We start from the raw sequence: 23,126 nt of genomic DNA, 5'->3' as shown, positions 1-23,126 counted from the left end.
GTTCATATGTTGAAATCCTAACCCTCAAGGTGGGGCCTTTGGGAGGTGATTAGGTCATGAGAGTGGAGCCCTCATGGTTGGGGTCGATGTCCATATAGAAGAGGCCTCAGAGAGTTAGCTTGTCTCTTCTGCCACGTGAGCACACTGTGACCTGGACCCTCTGGGACATCCAGGAAGTGCGCCCTCATCTGACACTGAATCTTCCAGTGCCATGATCTTGGACTTCCCAGCCCCCAAAACTTGAGAAATAAATGTCTGCTGTTTATAAGCTGTCCAGTCTGGGCATCTGACATTTTGTTATATCAGCCTGAATGGACTAAGACACAAAGAGAATAAGAGTTGGAAGGCATTGACCTCCAAGACATTGATTGTTCTTACCTGCCTCCTTCATACGTTGTGCTCTTTATTTTAACTGGCGTGTGTTACGGGACGGGGGGAGACCAGTGAAGAGGCTCTCCAGTGGCCCAGATGGTGGCTTGGGTGGCCAGGGTGTAGAGGACAAAGAGCTTTGCCTGGACTGGAAGCTATGGGGGAGGGGCAGTCAGGATGAGAGGAGGAGACAAGGATGGCTGGAGTGCTGGGGTGGATGGTGGGGGACACACTGGAAGTGATGTGTGGGGCAGTCCCTTGGGCAGCACCTGCCCAGGTAAATGCAGGATGAATACCTCTGCAAGGTTCCCCTAGCTGTTCACCCAGAATAACCTCCCTAACTAGAGAGGCTGGCTGAGAACTCTACAACCTCACCTCCCAGTGGCCTCTTTCTGGGGCACTTGTCCCTCCAGGAACCCGAGGCTGGGTAGCCGTGCAGTCTACCAACAGACCAGTGGTTCCCCTGCTCATTTTAAACTGGGGGCTTCCAAGCCAGGGCTGTGGAGCCACGCCTTGTCAGGGCCTGCCCTGGTGAGGCTCCCCCAGGGGCAGCCTCCATCCTGTGCTCTGTCTGGCTTGCCGGCTTCCTGGTGGCATCCACCGCCCCACCACCCCACCCGGGTCTTGGCGGAGAAGGGGCACAGCGACGACTCTGGTGTGAGTGCAGAGGGTGCAGCTAGGGCCCATTCACACAGGGCGGAGTGGGCCTCCAGCCCGATCTCGAAAATCTCCCGGGGGATGGATCATTCTCAGCTTTAGAGAGAAAAGGAGGGTGGAGGCTTCCTGGGGATGGGGATGGGGATGGGGCAGGGAGAGCTTTGCTGAGCTTTGAGGGGGCATAGGGAGTGCTGCGAAGAGATACAGGGGTAGCAATGGCGGGAGGAGAAAAGGTCTGCACCTGAACCAATGAATTAATGAACAAACAGTAGCTCATCTTTCGTCCACTGTTACTGAGTCTAGGGTTGGAAAATCCAACCTCCCCTCGCGGAGCAAGTCTCCTTGTTAGTTTTCGTCTTCTCACCTGTTGCAACTTGCACTGTAAGATATAGGTGCCCCGCTCCCTGAGCAGGTGGGCTTCTCCAGCTCGGAGCATCAGGCGGGCCTTGGTGGTCGCCGTGTCCCCAGAATTCCGCAAGTCTGCGCTGGAATCAGAGAGCAGCGTCTGCAGCCCCGGACCGCGCTGGGCCCCCCACCCCTTGGGACGTATGACCCCGCCCCTCTGACGAGGCCCCGTCCAAACCCCGCCCCTTCAGCCCTGGCCCCGCCCCGTCTGCGGACAGACTCTGCGGCGCCGCCCGGCTCGCGCCTCCGCCCACGAGAGCCCAGGCGGGCGGAGTTGCGGGTGAGGGGCGGGATGTTTTGGGGGGCGGGGGTCCCGATGACGGCATCGGAGCGCGCCGCGCGGAGGCTCGGAGGCTGACTGCACCGCGGGGGGTTACTGTGCTCCCACCCAAGCAGGTGGGTGTGGGCCCGGGAGGGGTGGAGGTCGAAGACGGGGCGGGTGGGGGGAGGCGCGCGCTCGCCCCCTCCCCGCGCAGGCCTGGGCCGGGTGGCGGGGGGGGGGGCCGGCACCTGGGGAGCTCTGACTGAGCACGAGGAACCCCCATCCTTGCGTACCAGCCTCCTGGAGGCCCTTTCCTGGGCGGGCGGGAGCATCCCCTTCCCTAAGTCGGAGGCCTGAGGCCAGCATCCCGGGCCTGGGCGGGAGGAGCGAGCGCCGACGCTGCGAGGTCCGCATTTATAATCACTTTTCCAAACTCCGGGAGCTCCTGTCCGGTGCCCGCCTCCTCCAGCGCCCGACCGCACCGGTGGAGTTGTCCGGGCGCCCTCGGCGCGCGGCGCTGGAAGAGCTCAGGGTGCGGGGCGCGCGGAGGAGCCCACTGTATTGCGCGATGGTTCCCGCTGTGTCCCCAGGGCCCGGCACCTGGGAGGGACTGGATGAGTGAGGGAACGAACGAACGGTTACATGTGTTGAGAGTTAATGACAAATTGAGGGCTGTGGGCCCGGGGGTAGGGGGCGGTGTGGACTGCGATAAGAGGAGAATGGGGACGGGGAAAGTTTTTTGGATGCAGTTTCATCATCACTGTTGGGCAGCTACTAAGCGACCGACCTTGTGCTGGGCGCTGATGATGCAGCACGAAACGGGACAGCAGGGTCCCTGCCTCCCAGCTCGGTCTGCAACAGAGCAGCCAGTGGCTGGTGGGAGCACCACTGGGCGCTGTGTGTGTGTGTGTGTGTGTGTGTGTGTGTGTGTGTGTAAGCCCGGGAGAGATGGGAGTGTGTTGCAAGCAGAGAAAGGTGAGCAAAGGTGGGCAAAGGTGGGGTGCAGGATGTTAGTAGACAAGGTAGACAGGGCTGTTAGACTTTTGAATATCAAGGGCAGTGGGGAGCCTCTTTTGGGAGAGTTTAAGCAGGAGAGTAACAGGATTGCTTTTGCAATTTTGAAAGATGCCCCTGGTTGTCCTGGCGGAGGGCACAGGGAGGCGGAGAGCAGTGAGGAAGCTGGTCAAGAGGTCAGTGGCCAGGACCCGGGCTTTGGCCATAGGATGGGGAGAAGCAGGTGAACCTGAGAGATATTTAGGAGATGGAATTGGCAGATCCGGTGGCGGGAACTTGGTCTCGAAGGATCTGACTGTTTTGAAGAAGGTGGGGCGGGGATGTGAGGTGACAAAGGCAGAGATTATGGAGACCCCAGTGGGTACTGGGGAAAGGAGTTCCCTGGTGTGGTGGTGGTGGTAGTGGGGGGGGTGTGTCCTAGGAGATGGGGTTCCAGGGGAAGGGTACAGCTAGAACACGGGAGCCCATGGGACTCAGGTGGTGGAGTTAGGGCCTGTTTTGCCAGTGATGGGGGCCATGAAGGGTTACCTGTAGGACTGAGGCGGCCCTTGCAGTATTTGGGCGCCAGGCTGGTGCAGAGGACGCTCTGAACTTTAATCACCCTCGCTCCCTGCTCTCCAAGGTCAGGAGCCCCAGGATGTGGCTCCAGGTCACCTGCGGGGTGGGTCCAGCCCCTGGGGTACAGGTGCTGATGGGAGGGGCCTCTTGCTCTCTCTCTAGGGCCAGGAGGAGCCCCCCCTCCCCAGCATGGGGCTGGAGAGCCAGAGGCTGCCAGGGGCTGAGGAGGCCCCGGTGAGGGTGGCCCTGAGAGTCCGTCCGCTGCTGCCCAAGGAGCTGCTGCATGGGCACCAGAGCTGCGTGAGGGCGGAGCCTCAGCACAGCCACGTCACCCTTGGGCGAGACCGCCACTTTGGCTTCCACGTGGTGCTGGCTGAGGACGCCGGGCAGGAGGCCGTGTACCGGGCCTGTGTGCAGCCCCTCCTCGAGGCTTTCTTTGAGGGCTTCAATGCCACGGTCTTTGCGTACGGTCAGACAGGCTCCGGGAAGACATACACCATGGGGGAGGCCAGTGTGGGTGAGTGACCCTGCCTGAGGCCCTGGGCCCCGTGCTGAGGGGCCTCGCTGTCGCCGAAACTTCTGCCTTTGCCATTCCCTGTCGAAGGTGGGAGCGCTGGGGGAAGGAGAGCAGCTTTCCTCCTCAGATCTGCAGCCCACTGGGGGGACCAGCCATGGCAGTAGGCTGACCAGCGGAGGAAGGGAGAGTCCTTGGAGGTGGGGGGCCTTTCAGCTCCAGAAACGAGGTCACACTATGTGGTTCTGGTGATCTCAGCGGGCGGAAAGGGGAGAGAAGTCAGCTTGTCTCTGGAGGTTGTCGGGATGCCTGCCAAGGGTCAGGAATCCATGTTTGAGTCAGAGTCAGAGTAGTTGGAATGGGGATGGTCCTGGGAGAGCCGTGCTTTGGCTGCCGCCTGGTGAGGGAGCAGGCAGTTCAGTGGAGCTCGGGAGCAGACTCTTGGGAGAGATGCTCTGGGCCAGTTGAAGGAACTGCCCCCATTTTCACTGCCCCCATTTCTCTTAGGTTATAAAAGTATCCATGTTTGTCATGCAAAATTAGGAAAATACAGAAAAACACAAGCACAAAAGAAAACTTACTTGATAATTGCTTTTCAGCCCTGTTAGCATTCCAATTTCTTTCTCTGAAGAAATTATTTTACCTTTAAAAAATGGGATTATATTATACCCATTCTTTTATATCCTGTTTATTTTTCTTAACAATCTATCATAAACATTTCTCTATATCATTATTGTTCAAGCTAATTATTTATTTATTTATTTTTCAAGCTAATTTTTTAAGGGTGGCTTGGCATTCCATGGTATATATGAGATAATTTATTTAACCAGATCCCCTATTGGATCTTAGGACTTTTGAATTTTTTTGAAGTTATGAAGAGTGCTGCTCTGAATATCCTCTTATTACTCCCTTGGGATAAATTTAGGAGGTCCTTTAGATAACTGAGCCTAGACTGTAGTAATGAGCTCCCTGTCCTGGGGAGTAATCAACCCAGGGGTATCTGCTGATCTAGCAGGGATGTAGTGGAAGGGATGCTTACATCATGAAAGGGGTTGGTGGGACCTTGAGAGGTTGCTTCCAACTCTGAAATTCTATAATTCTGCCTGACCACCCTGGAGCATGGGCTGGCTCAGGCTACCCAGCCATCCTGGCCTCTGCTGTTGCCTTCATGCTGGAGCCCCAGCCTCCAGTTGCTGGCAGGGGCCTTGCGGCCTTGAGCCCTGTCCAGCTGAAGGCATGGTGGCAGGAGGCTCTGTGGTGTGTCCCCAGCGTCCCTTCATGAGGACGAGCAGGGCATCATCCCACGGGCCATGGCTGAAGCCTTCAAGCTTATCGATGAGAATGACCTGCTGGACTGCCTGGTGCATGTGTCCTACCTGGAAGTGTATAAGGAGGAGTTCCGGGACCTGCTGGAGGTGGGCACTGCCAGCCGTGACATCCAGCTTCGGGAGGATGATCGGGGAAATGTTGGTGAGGAACTCCCAGGGCCTCCACTGGCTGGGAGTGGGGCTTCACCTGCTGAGGGGTGGTTCACCCGTCTGGGAGGGGTACCTCCTAACTGGGGAACCCAAGCTCTGGAAGGTTGTGCCTTCCTGTCTCCTGTCTCCCGTGAGTTCAGTATATACTTCTGTACCCAGAGTGCAAGGCATTGAGGTGGGCTTGGGACAAGCTGGAGCCCCGAGGCCCGAGCCAGGATGAACAGGACACGCCACCCCCTACCCCCCGGGTGTCCCGGGCATGGGGAAGGGGCACCTGGGTCAGGAAGAGCCGTAGAGGGCCAGCCCTGCTCTGCCTGCCCTCCTGGCCGCGCAGTCCCGGGCAGCCCCTGGCCCGGGCTCACCGCCTTGCGTGCCCGCAGTGCTGTGTGGCGTGAAGGAGGTGGACGTGGAAGGCCTGGACGAGGTGCTGAGCCTCCTGGAGATGGGCAACGCGGCGCGGCACACGGGGGCCACACACCTCAACCGCCTGTCCAGCCGCTCACACACCGTCTTCACCGTGACCCTGGAGCAGCGGGGGCGCGCCCCCAGCCGTCTGCCCCGACCCGCCGCGGGCCAGCTGCTGGTGTCCAAGTTCCACTTCGTGGACCTGGCGGGCTCGGAGAGGGTGCTCAAGACGGGCAGCACGGGAGAGCGGCTCAAGGAGAGCATCCAGATCAACAGCAGCCTCCTGGCGCTGGGCAACGTCATCAGCGCCCTGGGCGACCCCCAGCGCCGCGGCAGCCACATCCCCTACCGGGACTCCAAGATCACCCGGTGAGGGCCCTGCGGCCGGCGGCCCACGGGAGCAGGGGCCCCTCTCGGGCTGCTGAGCGGGAGGAGGCGAGTAAGGGATGGGTCCCATCTGGCTTCGGGGCGCGCCGTCCAGCGGTCCGAGGTGCCGGCCCGCGGGGTACGATTCGCGGTCCCGGCGCGCTGGGGCCCCTGACGCGCCCCACCTGGCGTCCTCAGGATCCTCAAAGACTCGCTGGGCGGGAACGCCAAGACGGTGATGATCGCCTGCGTCAGCCCCTCCTCCTCCGACTTCGACGAGACCCTCAACACCCTCAACTACGCCAGCCGCGCCCAGAACATCCGCAACCGCGCCACGGTCAACTGGAGGCCCGAGACGGAGCGCGCGCCCGAGGAGGCCGCGGCCGGCGCGCGGGGGCCCCCGCGCCACCGCTCGGAGACGCGCATCATCCACCGCGGCCGGCGCGGCCCCGGCCCCGCCAACGCCCCCGCCGCCGCCGCCGCCGCCGCCCGCCTGGGCGCCGAGTGCGCGCGCTACCGGGCGCGCACCGACGCCGCCTACAGCCTCCTGCGCGAGCTGCAGGCCGAGCCCGGGCTGCCCGGCGCCGCCGCCCGCAAGGTGCGCGACTGGCTGTGCGCCGTCGAGGGCGAGCGCAGCGCCCTGAGCTCCGCCTCCGGGCCCGACAGCGGCATCGAGAGCGCTTCAGCCGAGGAGCAGGCCACGCAGGGGCCCGGCGGGCCAACGGTGGCCAAGGGCCAGGTGTGGCCCCGGGGAGGGAGGGAACGGGGAAGGAAGAGGTTTTCATATAGCCAGCCGTGCCCCTGCCCCTTGTCCATCAGCAGAGCACATTGCCGATTCAGAGGCAGTACTGCTGATGACCTCGATCACATTCCTTACCCTCCCCGAGCCTCAGGGTCTCTATCTGTGAAATGGGGCGAACGTTGGTATCCACCTCTGGGCATGTTCTAAGGGCCGAAGGGGTACCAAGTGCCCAGCCCAGCATGCTGTGGAGCCTCAGTAGGTGGTTCCTAATAATAGTGGTGATGTTACTATTAATAAAAGTATGATTAATAATGACAAGAGATGGCGCAAATAGCTTGCAGAGGGGACCACTGGCAGGGTGGGCTCTGGAGCCCCGATTGCTGCCAGGGCTTGCAGCAGAGTAGCCAGCTGGGCTAGGGGAACCCCTGGCAGGGCAGAGGGAGGGCTGGGGTGTCCCAGAGACAGGCAGGCTTGTCCTGAAGTCTCTCTCCTTGCCCCTTAGGACGAGGAAGGGGCAGTGCAGCTGCTTGCCCTGCAGAGCCAGGTGGCCCGGCTGGAGGAGGAGAACCGAGACTTTCTGGCTGCGCTGGAGGACGCCATGGAGCAGTACAAACTGCAGGTGGGGGGCAGGCTTCCTTGAGGTGAAATTCAGAGAAGAGGGAGTTAGCCAGGGCGGGCTTCTGACAGGGTGGAAAGAGATGGGGGAGGAACAAGTGAGCAAGTGTGGAGGTGAGGAACAGATGGTGCGGGTGGGTGTGCGGCATGGCGATGAGCGGGATGAGAGGTGGGACTGGAGGGGCAGCGGGTCTGGTCCCTGGAGTCAGGCCCTTTTGTCCCAAGGTAACTGGGTCAGCATTGATCCTGGCGCCCTCTGGCGGCTGTGATTGGCATGGAAGTGGCGGACTGACGGAGGGAGGGATAGGACCTAACTGGGTGGGGTGAGTTTGACCCTGAACTAGTGCGGGGGGAGGGGGGCGGTGCGAGGGCCCAAGAGGTGGTCAGAGGTATTTGGCCCTTCTCAGTTTTAGCCCAGAGAGGGTGGGGTGGCCTCAGACCTGTTCTTCAGTTTTCTGTCGGCATCCCTGCCCCCTCCCCACCCGCGCCCCGCATCAGCACCAGGCACTTGTCTTCCAGAGCGACCGGCTGCGGGAGCAGCAGCAGGAGATGGCAGAGCTGCGGCTGCGGCTAGAACTGGTGCGGCCCGGCTGGGGGGCCCCAGGGCTCCTGCAGGGCCTGCCTCCCGGGTCCTTTGTGCCCCGGCCTCACACAGCCCCCCTGGGGGGTGCCCACAGCCACGCGCTGGGCATGGTGCCCCCTGCCTGCCTTCCTGGAGATGAAGTTGGCCCCGAGAACTGGGGAGAGGTGAGGAGGTGGTGAGGCTGGGTGTCTGTTGAACTGGACAGCCTTGGGCAGAGGAAGGGCGGTGCCGGGGAATGTGCCCCTCACCCCAGGCTTTCCTGGGACGAGCTGGGAGACGCCCCTTTCCAGTGCCCCTAGAGGAAGGGCCAAAATTTGGGTGACTCTGTAGGGCCGCTCAGAAGGATCTGCTGCCATTGGGCATCCCTGGGCTGGCTGCAGATTGTGGAGGTTACAGAGGGGATTCTGGCTTCCGGCACTGTATGGGAAGCTTGCATACCTCCAGAGATGGGGAGCTTATCACCTCTGAGGTTACCCCTTCTGTCTTTGCAAGTTTACTTTCCCATGAGCCCTAATCGCCCTGAGCTTGGCCTCCTACTTGGGACCTTTTGGACAAAGGCTGCTCCTGCATCTTCCTGAAAGCTCTGGGTCATCTCAGCTGTAAAAGCACAGAGGAGAGGGAGGGCGTGAGTGGGGCAGGAGTCTGTTATACACCCACCACTCGGGCAGAGTGTTGTTGGTGAGATAAAGACTTGGGTGCAGATGGCCTGTATACAAAGATAGGGCAGACTGTCACCTGAGGAGTCCCAGGTGCTGGGTGGGGGAGGGAGGGAGCTCCTGCTCCAACTTGGGATGGGCAGGGCGGGGCATGGGGGGCACCAAGACTGGTGATGGGAAATGCCTGGTGGAGGGCGCCCTGGAGCCTTCCTGTCCTGAAGCCCTTGGCACTCCCCTAGGAGGTGACAGATGGCAGAGAGGCTAGAGCCACGGCGGAGGCAGACAGGCCCGGCAGCGGCTCTTCAGCTGCCTCGGACGAGGAGGAGGAGGAGGAGGAGCCCCCCCAGCGGACCCTGCACCTGCGCAGGTGAGTGGGACCAGCTGCCACCCGACAGAAACCACCTCAGGGCCCGGGCTGGGCAGGGGGAGGACCCCGCTGTGGTCTCAGGGTGCCCTCACCTCCATTCCCCCATGCAGTTGGGAAGAACAGATGGGGGCGGGGGGCTTGGGACCCAGAGTTCTCACTGGGGTGAATGTGCTGCAGGGTGGGCCGAGGCTTCCCGGTTCTCAGCCTTCAAGGCGGCCCTCGGTGCCCCCAACAGCCCAGCGCCCCCTAAGCTCAGCCCCCCTGGCCTCAGTTCTTCCAGACTAACACCCTGGGGTTCCATTGGCCCTGAGGGGATAGAAGGCCCAATGGCTTCTCTTCCTTCCTCTGGCTGGGAAGGGTACAGACTCCTGCTTCTGTCTTCCAGAAACGGGATCAGCAAGTGGAGCCAGAGGGTGGGGGCCTGCCCAGGGAGTCCACTCGACAAGAAGGGCCCAGAGCTTCACCTTGAGGAACTGGGTGCAGCCATCCCGGGGCCCAGAGGTGAGCTGGGTCCGGGGCGGAGAGGGCTCTGACCCTCCCCTTCGTGGTCCTGCACTAGCCATCCTGGACAGTCCACACCTCATCTTTGGCTGCCCCTGCCCAGGGCGTGCTTCTTCCCTCCCCCGCCACCCCCTGTTGGGGCAGCGGCCTTGACAGTGGGCTTGTTACAGTCGTTGGTGGGAGCAAGGCCCTGGCTCGACCCCGTCAGACCCCCGCTGCCATGGCCTCTGAGTGGCGGCTGGCGCAAGCCCAACAGAAGATCCGAGAACTGGCCATCAACATCCGCATGAAGGAGGAGCTCATTGGCGAGCTGGTCCGCACAGGTGAGGTGGTGGGCTTTCGGGTGGGTCTCCCACCTGAGGGTGGTTAGGAGCAGGGGCCAGATGGTTTAAGTTTGGTAACCAGCTAGCCTCTTCCAGCTGTAGGACCTTGAGCAAGTAGGATAGCGCCTCTGTGACTCAGTTTTCTCATCTCTAAAGTGGGGATAGTAATTGTCCCTATTTTATGGGTTGTTGAAGTGAGTTAATTCAGCTGAAATAATTAGGCTGGTTCTCAGGAAGCATTACCTATGAGGAGTAGTTGTATTTACTAGTTGTCTGCTGTGTGAGGCAGTGTGGTGCACTCAGACCTCTTGGTCTTAGGGAGCAAACAGTGTCCCCAAATCATGCTCTGTCTACCCCTGGTGATGTGTGTAAAGGGCCTGGGAACGGTTTGAGGTAGTGACCAGCTGAGACTTTTTATTTTAATAGTTACATGTTTGTTACAAAATGCCTAATGAAGAATTTCAAACACATGAGGAGAGACTGGGCCAGTGGGGCCCTCACCCCATTACCCAGATTTAGTGTTACGAGGTTTTACATTGATCTCTCCCTTTTCTCTTTGCTGAGTGTTTTGAAGCAAATCCCCACAAATCTTGTCATTTGGCCCCCACACATTTCGGTATGCCTCTTTTGGACATTTTAACCAAAATGCCGTGAGCACATCTAACAAAACTTCCTGTCATCTGGATGCCCAGGGCACGGCCGTCCCCGAAGTTCCTCAGCAGGGTCTGTGGACTGCTGGTTTGCTGGAACCCAGCTCCACACGTGTCCCACATGCTGTGTGTGCTTGTTAGGCGTCTGAAGTCTCCCTTCTAGCTCCTTCTCAAAGTCCTGTAGAATATCTCAACCCCCACCCCCTTAACCCCATGTTCTCGGTTTGCCTATTTGTTTCTTCATGTTGTTATTTAACTTGTTTCTCTGTCCTCAGATTTCCTGCAAATGGAAGTTAGTTCTAGAGGCTTAATAATATGCAGGCCCAAGCTCTATATTTGTTAGTATGTATTAGGTAAAACTAAAGCCAATTTAACCCATTAATATCCCTGGATTGCTGTTACTGATAAGGCCCATTTAAAAAGCGAGTGATTTAAAAGAAAGTAGATTAACTCATGGTACCTGTGGTACCTTGGCAAAGCCCATGCAGGTGCCCCTGGCTGGCGGGTGACTGGAACCCCTCCCAGGGGTGTGAAGGGATGGTCCTCCTGGGGGAGAGGGGCGGCCGGTGATGAGCCCCCCCACCTTCTTCCAGGGAAGGCGGCCCAGGCCCTGAACCGCCAGCACAGCCAGCATATTCAGGAGCTGGAGCGGGATGCAGAACAGGTGCGGGCTGAGCTGAGTGAAAGCCAGAGACAGCTGCGGGAGCTCGAGGGCAAGGAGCCTCAGGACGCCAGAGAGCGGTCCCAGCTCCAGGAGTTCCGCAAGAGGGTCGCTGCCGCCCAGAGCCAAGTGCAGGTCAGTGTTGGGATCCCGGGGTGGTGGCTGGAGTCCTGGGATCGAGACACGTGGGTCCCAGGGCCCACGTTCACTGGAACCTGTGGATGTTCAGGGCCTTGTGCCCCCAGCTTCTAGCTGGTTTGGCCTCCCGGGGTGAGGCTGGTGTTACACAGAAGTTGGCAGCCTGGGGGGTCGGCTCAGCTTTAAACACGGCAGAGGCAGGGAGGCCAGTCCTGCCTGGAGATCGGTAAGAGGGGAAGGGTGGGCATCGAAAGCAAGGTACCCATTCCTCATGCGACCCTCGCCTCCCAGTTCCCCAGGCACTTACCTCTCCATTCCATCTTCCCTCTGTCTTTCTACCCATCCACCCATATGTCTGTCTCATCCATACACCTGTTTATCATTTTGTTGGTTCGTAACCCCCTCTGGAGCTTCCCAGGTATAACCTGAAATGGGTCCCCACACTCGGAGGGAGAAATGGAAGAAAGAGACAGCCACTCCAAGTGGGAAGGTGGCGGGTTTACTGAGCAAGGGAACTTGTCTTGGGTGCTCCTCTTTCTGCAGTGGGCTCTGAGCCATCAGCAGGGGGTCTGATTCACTTGGAAGTGGCTCCTTTGGTGGCTCTCTGGCTATACTGGAGGCAGATGCCCCAGCAACAACATAGGCACGTGTAAGAGAGAATGCAGAATAAGACACTGATTCCAAAATCAGTGACAGCTTTTTCTAAGAGCCCCATGATTCGAACCACTGATTTAATAAGTTCCCGAGGCTGGGGGTTGGATCACTCAGGGCGTTCACTTATGTCCTTATGTGATTTAATAAAGATCATACATTAGCAGACTCATCAGCTGTGAACACACAACATTCTGTTTGGATAATGGCACCCAGGTGCCTCCTTGTGGAGTAATAATGTCTCAGGCCATCCTAGTTTGGAGAATAGCTATTCTCATCAGAGACATTTCAGTGTTCAGTAACAACAGACTTTGTTGGCTATCATCTTGCTGGATGAATTCAGTAAGGGCTTCTCTGTGTGCTGTAACCTCCAGGCCAGTGAAGGGAACCAAGATGGCAGCCACATCTTGGGTGGCTCAATTAAGCATCTGCCTCAGCTCAGGTCATGGTCATGGGTTCTGGAATCAAGCCCTGCGTCAGGCTCTCTGTTCATCGGGGAGTTTGCTTCTCCCTCTCCCTCTCCCTCTCCCCTCTGTTTGTGCTCTTTCTTGCTCACTGTCTCTCAAATAAATAAAGTCTTTGAGAAAAATAATAATACTGCAATAAACATAGGGGTGCTTGTATCCTTTCGAATTAGTGTTTCCATTTTCTTTGGGTAAATACCGATTACTGGATCATCATATGGTATTTCTATTTTTAATTTTTTGTGGACCCTCCATACTGTGTTCCATAGTGGCTGCACTGATTTGCATTCCCAGCAACAGTTCATGAGGTTTCCTTCCCTAACCCCCCATCCTCACCAACACTTGTTATTTCTTGTCTTTTTAATTCTAGCCAATCTAACAAGCATGAGGTGATATCTCATTGTGGTTTTGATTTGCATTTCCCTGATGATGAGTGATGTTGAGCATCTTTTCGTGTGTGTTGGCCATCTGGAAGTCTTCTTTGAAGGAATGTCTGTTCATGTCTTCCCATTTTTAATTGGATTATCTTTTTGGGGTTGAGTTGTATAAGTTCTTCATATATTTTGGATACTCACCCCTTATTGGATATGTCATTTGCAAATATCTTCTCCCATTCTGTAGGTTACCTTTTAGTGTTGTTGATTGTTTCCTTTGCTGGGCAGAAGCTTTTTTTATTTTTGATGTAGTCCCAACAGTTTATTTCTCTTTCTAGTTCCCTTGCCTCAGGAGACCTATCTAGAAAAAAGTTGCTCCAGCCGATGTCAGAGAAGTAACTGCCTGTGCTCCCTTCTAGGATTTTTATGGTTTCAGGCCTCACATTTAGGTCCTTAACCCATTTATTTTTGTGTATGGTATAAGTGAGTGGTCCAGTTTCATTCTTTTACATGTAGCTGTCCAGTTTTCCCAACACCAATTGTTGAAGAGACTATCTTTTTCCCATTGGATATTCTTCCCTCCTTTGTCAAAAATTAACCCTATAAGTGTAGTTTATTTCTGGGCTTTCTCTTCTGTTTTGTTGATCTATGTGTCTTTTTTTTTTTTTTTTTAAGATTTATTTATTTGAGAGAGAGAGAGAGAGTGCATGCCCAAGTGGAAGGGGCAGAGGGAGAGGGAGAGAAATCCTCAAGCAGACTCCTCACTGAGTGCAGAGCCTGTCACGGGGCTTGATCCCAGGACCCTGAGATCATGACCTGAGCCAAAATCAAGATTAGGACACTCAACCCACTGAGCCACCCAGGCGCCCTGTGTGTCTATGTTTCTGCCAGCACCGTGCTGTTTTGATTACTATGGCTTCGTAATGTAACATGGAATCTGGGATTGTGATACTGCCAGCTTTTTCATTTCCAAGATTGTTTTGGCTATTTGGGGTCTTTTGGGGTTCCATACACATTTTAGGATTGTTTGTTCTAGCTCTGTGAAAAATTCGGTTGGTATTTTGATAGGGATTGCATTAAATCTATAGATTGCTTTGGGTGGTATGGACATTTTAACAATATTTGTTCATCCAATCCATGAGCATGGACTGTCTTTCCATTTGTGTCATCTTCAATGTCTTTCATCAGTGTTTTATAGTTTTCAGAGTACAAGCCTTTTACCTCTTTTGTTAGGTTTATTCCTAGATATTTTATTATTTTTGGTGCAATTGTAAATGGAATTGTTTTCCTAATTTCTTTCTGCTGCTTCATTATGAGGGTGAAGAACTGCAACAGATTTCTGTACACTGATTTTGGATCCTACAACTTTACTGAATTCATTTATCAGTTCTAGCGAGGTTTTTTGGTGGAGTCTTTAGGGTTTTCTATATATAGTATGAGTATGTCATGTGCGTATAGTGACAGTTTTACTTCTTTCTTGCCAATTTGGATGTCTTTTATTTCTTTATGTTGTCAGATTGCTGCAGTTAGGACTTCCAGTACTATGTTGAATAAAAGTGGTGACAGTGGACATCCTTGTCTCGTTCCTGACTGTAGGGGGAAAAGCTCTCAGTTTTTCACCGTTGAGTATGACGTTAGCTGTGGGTTTATCATATATGGCCTTGATTATGTTGAGGTTTGTTCCCTCTGAACCTACTTTGTTGAGGGTTTTTATCATGAATGGATGTTGTTAGTCACATGCTTTTTCTGCGTCTATTGAAATGATCGTATGGTTTTTATCCTTTCTCTTATTGATGTGATGTAGCACACTGACTGATATGCAAATATGGAACCACCCCTGCATCCTGGGAATAGATCACACTTGATCGTGGTGAATGATTTTTTTAATGTTATTGTTGGATTTGGTTTGCTAGTATTTTGTTGAGGATTTTTGCATCTGTGTTCATCAGAGATATTGGCCTGTAGTTCTCTCTTTTGGTAGTGTCTTTATCTGGTTTTAGTATCATGGTAGTGCCGGCTTCATAGAATGGATTTTCCTTCTATTTTTTGGAATAGTTTGAGAACAATGGGTATTAACTCTTCTTTAAGTGTTTGGTAGAGGGGTGCCTGGGTGGCTCAGTCAGTTAAGCGTCCGACTTTTGATTTTTGGCTCAGGTCATGATCTCAGGGTCCTGGGATCAGGCCCTGTGTTGGGCTCCCCACTTGGTGGGGCTTCTGCTTGACTCCCTCTCCCTCTGCCCCTCACCCTGCTCGTGCTCTCTCTCTCTAAAAGAAAATCTTTAGGGGCGCCTGGGTGGCTCAGTTGGTTAAACGACTGCCTTCGGCTCAGGTCACGATCCTGGAGTCCCAGGATCGAGTCTCTCTCATCGGGCTCCCTGCTTGGCAGGAAATCTGCTTCTCCCTGTGAACCTCCCCGCTCTCGTGTGCTCTCTCTCTCTCTCTCTCATTCTCACTCTCTCAAATTAATAAATAAATCTTTAAAAAAAAATGTTAAAAAAAATAAAATCTTTAAAAATAAATAAATAAACATCTGGTCCTGGACTTTTGTTGGTTGGGGGTTTTTTTTGTTACCAATGCAATTTCATTGCTGATAATCGGTCTGTTCAAATTTTCTATTCCCGGTTCAGTTTTGGGAGGTTATGTTTCTAGGAATTTATTCATTTCTTCTAGGTTGTTCAATTTGTTGGCATATTATTTTTCATAATATTCTCTTACAATCCTTTGTATTTCTGTGCTGTTGGTTATTTCACTTTCATTTCTGATGTTGAGTCCCCCCCCCCTTTTTTTTTTAATAGGTTTGGCTAAAGGTTTATCAATTTTGTTGATATTTTCAAGGAACCAGCTCCTGGTTTCATTGATCTGTTCTACTGTTTATTTAGTTTCTATATCACTTATTTCTGCTCTAATCTTTTTTTTTTTTTTAAGATTTTATTTACTTATTCATGAGAGAGAGAGAGAGGCAGAGGGAGAAGCAGACTTCCCGCAGAGCGGGGAGCCCAATGCGGGACTCGATCCCAGGACTCCGGGATCATGACCTGAGCCGAAGGCAGACGCTTAACCATCTGAGCCACCCAGGCGTCCTCTGCTCTAATCTTTATTATTTCCTCCCTTCTGCTGGATTTGGGTTTTTGTTCTTTTTCTAGCTCCTTTAGGTGTAAGGTTAGGTTGTTTGAGATTTTCCTTGCTTCTTGAGGTAGGCTTGTATTGCTACAAATTTCCCGCTTAGAACTGCTTTTGCTGCATCCCAGAGATTTTGGACCATTGTGTTTTCATTTTCATTTGTCTCTATGTATGTTTTGATTTCCTCTTTGATTTCTTGGTTGACCCATTCATTGTCTAATAGCATATTTAACCTTCATGTATTTGTGCTCTTTCCAGATTTTTTCTTGCGGTTGATTTCTAGTTTCATAGTGTTGTGGTCAGAAAGGGTACACGGTGTTTGACTTTTATCTTTTTGAATTTGTTGAGATTTGGGTCCTAATATGTGGTCTGTCCTGGAGAATGTTCCATGTGCGCTTGAATGTGTATCCTGCTGTTTTAGGATGGAATGTTCTGAATGCATCTGTTGAACCCATTCTGGTCCAGTGTGCCATTCAGAGCCACCGTTTCCTTGTTTATCTTCTGTTTGATCTGTCCATTGATGTAAATGGGGGGGGGGAAGTCCCCTACTATTATTGTATTACTATCGATGACTTTCTTTATGTTGGTTATTATCTGCTTTATGGATTTGGGTGCTCCCATGTTGGGTGCATCAATATTTACAATTGTTATATCTACTTGTTGGATTGTCCCCTTGATGATTATATAGTGTCCTTCCTTGTTCTTGTTACAGTCTTTGTTTTAAAGTCTATTTTGTCCCATATCAGTATTGCTACCCTGGCTGTCTTTTCACATCCATTTGCGTGATAAATGGTCTCCATCCCCTCACTTTGGATCTGTAGTTGTCTTTTGGTCTGAAATGAGTCTCTTGTAGGCAGCATATAGATGGGTCTTATTTTTTTTATCCTGTCACCTATGTCTTTTGATTGGAGCAGTTAGTCCATTTACGTTCAAAGTAATTATTGATAGGTATGTACTTACTGCCATTTTGTTACTTGTTTGATGGTTGTTTTTTGTAATTCCTCTTGGTTCCTTTATTCTCTTGCTTCTTCTCTCATGGTTTGCTGGCTTTCTTTAATGACATATTTGGATTCCTTCCTCTTTATTTTTAGCATATCTATTACTGGTTTTTGATTTGCGGTTACCAATACATTTGTATATAATATTTTCTGCATGTAGCGGTCTGTCTTCAGTTGATGGTGGGTTGAGTTTGAACCCATTCTTTACTCCTCTTCCCTCCACGTTTTAGGTATATGGTTTCATACTTTACATCCTTTTGAGAGTCCCTTCACTGATTTTTACAGATAAAGTTATTTTTACTGCTTTTGTGTTTTTACTTTTCTTACTCTTACTTATGGTCTTTTGTTTCCACTCAGAGCCACCTTCAGCATTTCTTGCAAGACTGGGTTAGTGGTCATGAACTCCTTTAGCTTTTGTTTGGGAAATTCTTTATGTCTCCTATTTTAGGAGGCCACTTTCTTCTGATCTGCAAAGTTTCTGCTGAAAAATCTGTTGATAGCCTTATGGGGTTTCCCTTGTATGTAACTATTTTAACTGCTTTTATTTTTGTTTTATTTTTTTAAGATTTTATTTATTTGAGAGAGAGAGCGAGCAAGTGAGAGCGAGAGAGAACACGAGTGGGGGGGAGAGGCAGAGGGAGAAGCAGGCTCTCTGCTGAGCAGGGAGCCAGATGCGGGGCTTGATCCTAGGACTCAGGGACCACAACTTGAGCCGAAGGCGGATTCTTAACTGACTGAGCCACCTAGGTGCTCCTCTTAACTGCTTTTAAAATTCTCTCTTTATCACTACTTTTTGCCATTTTAATTACTAGGTGTCTTGGTGTGGGCCTCCTTGGGTTGATTTTGTTGGGGGGTCTCTGTGCCTCCTGGATCTGGATATCTGTTTCCTCACCCAGAACAAGGACGTTTTCAGCTGTTATTTCTTGAAATAAAATTTTTGCCCTCTTTTCTCCATCTTCTTCTAGGATCCTTATAAGGCAAATGTTATTACACTGGATGGAGTTGCTGAGTTCCCTGAGCCTATTCTCATTTTGCATTTTTTTTTTCTCTCACCCGCTCACCTTGATTACTTTCCATTACTCTGTCCTCATCCATTCTTCTTCTTCTAGTTTATTTATTCCCTCTAGTGTCTTTTCAGTTTCATTTAATCTGTTCTTCTCTGACTGGTTCTTTTTTAATCTCTTTGTTAAAGGTCTCACTGATGTCCTTCAGTCTTTTCTCAAGTCCAGTGAGTATCTTTATGACCATTACTTTAAATTCTCTATCAGGCAGATTACTTATCTCTGTTTCACTTTGGTCTTTTGCTGTGATTTTGTCCTGTTCTCACATTTGGGACATATTCCTCCTCTGTCTCCTCATTTTGTCTAACTCCGTGTCTGTTCCTATGTCTTCAGAAAGTCAGCTACAGCTCCCACTCTTGAAAGTAGTGGTCTTCCGAGGAAGAGGTCCTATAGTGCCCTGCAGCACAGGGTCCCCTTTTCCCCAGAACCTGGCGTTTCCAAAATCTCTCGTGTGTGTGTTGCAGGCACCCTAGTGTTGTGGCTGAGCCACTTCTTCCACCAGGCCAGTCGTCTGTAGTGGCCCTCTTTGCCCGTCGTGGGCAGGGTTTGGTGCTGGTGGCTGTAGGGGGCCATCCTGGGACTGCCCTGGGTTTGAGCTGAGTCAGACCAGGCATTTGCCAGAGCTGTGGCAGCACTGAACTGCAGGCCCTTTCCCTTTGTTTTCCTCCGAGAAGCTTTCGTTGGTGTGTGCAGCCTGTAGTCAAACCAGATGTCTGCCCGCAGCCCACTGCTGGGGCCGCCGTCTGACTGGTGTGTGTGGTTATATGTCCCTCTCCCCGGGGCAAGAGTCACTTTGGAGCGGTGCTGGCTCCTCTCAGGGCTGTTTGCACACCGCCATGCCCGTGGCCCGCGTTTGGATGGGCTCCCGCCAAGAGTGGATTGGAGGGGGCCGAGATGCAAAACGCACAGGGGCCAGGCATCCAGTTTTAGCAAGGCTTGTGGGCTGGTCCTCTTGTGAGAGGGAACCTGCCGCCACGTCTGGGACTGACCACAGGGTGGGAGGAGGCAGATCTGTAACGCATGGGGCACAGTGTTTGCAAGGTTTGCGCCCTTCTTCCGGGGGAGGAATCCTGTCTCACTGGGACTCAGGCAGGCCTGACTGCAGGGGGCAGATCCGCTTGAGCACGGTGGGATGGGACGGGGCTCAGTGTACAGAAGTTAAGCAGTGAATGTTGGTGCGGCCTGGTTCCTGCAAGTGGACGAGGATTGATGCTGGGGGACAGAAGAGGGAGAGGGTGCCTTCCAGCTCCTTTGTTCCTGGAGGAGTCTCCCAGTGACATCTGTCCCTCCAGAACGCCTGAGGTTAGTGACTTACACTCCTTCCCCTATGCGCCAGGCATTTTTCAAACTCCGGCTTCTGTGCTGTATCTCCTTGGCTCATGTGTCGGGCCGTCTCCTTAAGGGTGGGGACTTGGCTTCCTGTCGCCCTCAGGGCTCTCCCGGAGCTGAGCCTGCTGAGTTTTATAGTTGGCTAGTTGCTGGTTGTAAGAAATTTGGCCCCTCTGGTTTTTAAAGCCAAATGCTATGGTGATCGTCTCCCATGCAGGGTCCCTGGTGTGAGGGTCTGTTTCTCTCCCGTCTCCACTTCCTTGGCATCCGTCCTCCTGCGGACAGACCTGTGGTCCAGTTAGCTCCCCACGGCTCTGCCCTCCCCGCCCTCTTCAATGTGCCTCTTCTCTACGTTTCGTTGTAGAGTTTGTTCTGCCATTCTTGGACCGTTTTCTGGGTTGTCTGCACCGATGTGACTGTTATCTACTTGTACCCTGGGATGAGGTGAACCTAGCGTCCTCCTACTCTCCCGTCTTCCCCCATCCCTCCTGCAACTTTCTGTATCCATTCAGCTTTCGTTGTAGCGCTCTTGCTACGAATCACTGCCCACTCACACGGCTGAAGCTTCTACTGATACTCTTCATCTTCTGGAGTTTGTGGCCTGGACTTGGGGCAAGGAAACTGCGACAGCAATTTGCAAAAGGTCTCCCCCCACTTTTCTCTTTAGTCTCTGTGGGCAGCGCTTTGGTTATCTCCCCAGGTATTTGTATTTGGAAGACATGATGAGATTTACAAACTTAAGGGACAGAGAAAGCATGCAAGTGTTCTTCTTGAAGTTTTGGGGTAGCTGCTCTTTATATTTTTCCTTTGTGGGGGCGCCTGGGTGGCTCAGTCAGTGAAGCTCTGCCTTCAGCTCTGGTCACGATCCTGGGGTCCTGGGATCGAGCCCCGTAGAGAGCCTGCTTCTCCCTCTCCCTCTGCCTGCCGCTCCCCCTGCTTGTACGCTTTCTCTGTCAAATAGATAAAATCTTTAAAAAAAAATAAATTTTTTCCTTTGTGTCAGGGGTCAGAGTCATGGGCCACTTTATCTGCTTCCTCATCAATTACCACAACACCCTCCTCTTCGTTCTGATGGCCTTCTTAGAGATTCCATCTCTTAGCGTCTGAACCAGGCTTCGTTGATCGGAGGTGTCTTGTGCCCTCATCCTCATAGCTTGCTTCTTACTCTGCCTTCCCACCTTGTCCGCCAGCCCGGAAGGCAGCAGACTGGGGGACATTCCCATGTCCGTCTCTAATCTCAGCTCTTTAACTCAAGCCACGGCCTCTAGCTGGGCCTCGGTGGCCACATGAACTGCCCACAGTCGAGGCCAGCCCAGCGCGCACCCTTGCCTTCCGCTTCTTTGCCGCAGCCCACAGTCCCCTAAATGAGCCAGCATTTTCAGGGCGCCCCCTTACTCACGCGGCCATCCAAAAGCATCTGAGCTAGGGACCGCCCCTCTGCACACAGAGGTCGGTGGCCTGCTCAGGATTTCTCCTGATGCCTTTTGCCCCGAGGCCCATTTCTTCAGTGGTAATCTCCTTGGGAGCTTCCCGGATGTGATCTTAAATCGGTCCCCACACGTGGAGGGTGGGGAGAGACCAAAGAGGCAGCCACTCCAGGTCAGAAGGTGGCAGGTTTAATAAGCAAAGGGAATTTATTGACAAAGCTTGTCTTGGGCGGAGCCCTGTGCCCACCTGCTACATCTTAAAAGTTTACCAAGAGGCCTTAACTGGGTTCAGTCTTAGGAACCATGCACTGTTCTCAGCTCCACATCACTGTCTCAAGGTTGTGTCCTTGGAGCCCCTTCTGGGAGTGGGAAAGGCAAGCAGAACCCACATTCCGAGGACGGGGGAGGGGGGCAGGCGCCTCTGATCATCCGGGTCCAGCTCATGGGTCAACCAGTGATCACATCTTTCGATGACCTTCCCCAACACATTTGGTCACAGTTGATGTGACCCACTGTTCATCCATCCATCCATTTGTCTTTCTATTGCCTTTTATTGATCCATGCATTCATTATCTGTTCATCCTGTTTTTTTACCCTTCTATGATCCCATCCATCCATCTTTACAGCTGTCCATCCCTCATTCCTTCCTTTTCTCCGTTCAGGTGTCCGAGAGACCTTTCAGTAGAATGATCGAGACTGTGGGCCCTGCAACCCGACTGGGCGTGAATCCCAGCCCTGCCGTTTACTAGCTGTGTTTCCTTGGTCAAGTTTCCCGACCTGTCGGTGCCTCAGTTTCCTAATCTGTAAAGTGGGGATAAGGATAACCCTGTTTTTCTGTAGGAAGGTCGGGATCACTTGATACTGAGCACTTGCTGGGTGCCTGGTACGTAGTAACTGTCAGACTGGCTTCCTTCACGAGTCTTCTGAGGTCATTGGTCCATGACCCCCTGGACTTCTGTGTCCGCCTCTGTCCACTCCCCGTCCTTTGGTCCTGCCCCCGCTGGTTGGCTGTCAGGCATGCTGGCGGCGTCCCAGCGGGGGCTGTGTCGGTCCAGGTGCTGAAGGAGAAGAAGCAGGCGACGGAGCGGCTGGCGTCGCTGTCGGCCCAGAGCGAGAAGCGGCTGCGGGAGCTCGAGCGGCACGTGCAGCTCATGCGACAGCAGCAGGGGCAGCTGCAGAGGCGGCTTCGCGAGGAGACGGAGCAGAAGCGGCGCCTGGAGACGGAGATGAACAAGCGGCAGCACCGGGTCCAGGTCGGGCTTGTGGGGGAGGCGCGGGCGCCGGGGAGGGGCATGGCCGTGGGGGGAGGGGCAGCAGGCTGTATCTCGGTACCCCCCCCCCCCCCCCCCCGGGGCTGTGTGACCGCCTAGGCCGGTCGCTTGGCCTCCCCGGGTGTGTTTGGCCTGGAAGGGAGCAGGGCCGTGGGCACGGCGAGGCTCGGGGGGCGAGCCCGTCTCCACAGGGGCTTCGGGCGGCCGGGGCAGCTCCTGGAGAGAGCCGGCGCGCCCCCGCGGCCCCGCCGCTGAGCCGCTCGCCTGCTGCATCCCCAGGAGCTGGAGCGGAGGCACGAGCAGCAGCAGAAGATCCTGAAGATCAAGACGGAGGAGATCGCAGCGTTCCAGAGGAAGCGGCGCAGCGGCAGCAACGGCTCTGTGGTCAGCCTGGAGCAGCAGCAGGTGCGCCTGCGCCCCCGGGAGCGCCCTTCTCCCCCCGCCCTCCCAGCCCTGGGCGGCGGCCCCTTCGGCCCCGGGGGCAGGAGCTGAGTTCCCTCCCCGCCTCCCCCACCCTCCGCTAGAAGATCGAGGAGCAGAAGAAGTGGCTGGATCAGGAGATGGAGAAGGTCCTGCAGCAGCGGCGGGCCCTGGAGGAGCTGGGGGAGGAGCTGCACAAGCGGGAGGCCATCCTGGCCAAGAAGGAGGCCCTGCTGCAGGAGAAGACGGGGCTGGAGAGCAAGCGCCTGCGGTCCAGCCAGGTGAGGCCCCCCGCATGCGGGAGGGGGGGCCCCGCCAGGGGGCCTCTTGAGGGAAGGGCCCGCAGCCTCCTTAGCGTCAGCCCTGTGCGGGCGGGGCCTGCTCCCTCCCCGACCCCTGGCGGTGCCGCCCCCAGGCCCTCAGCGAGGACATCGTGCGAGTGTCCAGCCGGCTGGAGCACCTGGAGAAGGAGCTGTCGGAGAAGAGCGGGCAGCTGCGGCAGGGCAGCGCCCAGAGCCAGCAGCGGCTGCGCGGGGAGATCGACGCCCTGCGCCAGGAGAAGGACTCGCTGCTGAAGCAGCGCCTGGACATCGACGGCAAGCTGAGGCGGGGCAGCCTGCTGTCGCCCGAGGTAAGCCCTGCTGCTTCCCGGATGTGCTTTTCCCGCCCGTGAGACCCAGAGAAGGGGGTGGCGGCCAGGGACATGCTGGCCTGGCCCTGCGGCCGGCTCTGGCCCCCGTGGCTGGG

The 23,126-nt window shown here is 54.4% G+C and overlaps 1 protein-coding gene across 1 annotated transcript in view; it reads left to right on the top strand.

Annotated features, from left to right (window-relative positions):
- The first annotated feature begins 1,820 nt into the window (after positions 1-1,820).
- The window catches only part of KIF7 (kinesin family member 7), a 24,297-nt gene continuing 2,991 nt past the window's right edge, over positions 1,821-23,126 (top strand). The window contains exons 1-15 of the mRNA XM_044917981.1: positions 1,821-1,827; positions 3,428-3,782; positions 5,049-5,249; positions 5,638-6,031; positions 6,227-6,752; positions 7,273-7,389; positions 7,905-8,132; positions 8,864-8,991; positions 9,377-9,492; positions 9,663-9,815; positions 11,059-11,261; positions 21,744-21,941; positions 22,239-22,364; positions 22,484-22,660; positions 22,795-23,010. Coding sequence (XP_044773916.1) covers positions 3,455-3,782; positions 5,049-5,249; positions 5,638-6,031; positions 6,227-6,752; positions 7,273-7,389; positions 7,905-8,132; positions 8,864-8,991; positions 9,377-9,492; positions 9,663-9,815; positions 11,059-11,261; positions 21,744-21,941; positions 22,239-22,364; positions 22,484-22,660; positions 22,795-23,010 — 3,111 coding nt within the window. The 5' untranslated portion in view covers positions 1,821-1,827; positions 3,428-3,454. The remainder of the gene's footprint in view (positions 1,828-3,427; positions 3,783-5,048; positions 5,250-5,637; positions 6,032-6,226; positions 6,753-7,272; positions 7,390-7,904; positions 8,133-8,863; positions 8,992-9,376; positions 9,493-9,662; positions 9,816-11,058; positions 11,262-21,743; positions 21,942-22,238; positions 22,365-22,483; positions 22,661-22,794; positions 23,011-23,126) is intronic.

The sequence above is a fragment of the Neomonachus schauinslandi genome, chromosome 9, assembly GCF_002201575.2.
Source record: "Neomonachus schauinslandi chromosome 9, ASM220157v2, whole genome shotgun sequence".
NCBI lineage: Eukaryota > Metazoa > Chordata > Mammalia > Carnivora > Phocidae > Neomonachus > Neomonachus schauinslandi.
Note: the sequence above shows the minus strand (reverse complement) of the source record. Positions and strands in the feature narration are given on the sequence as shown.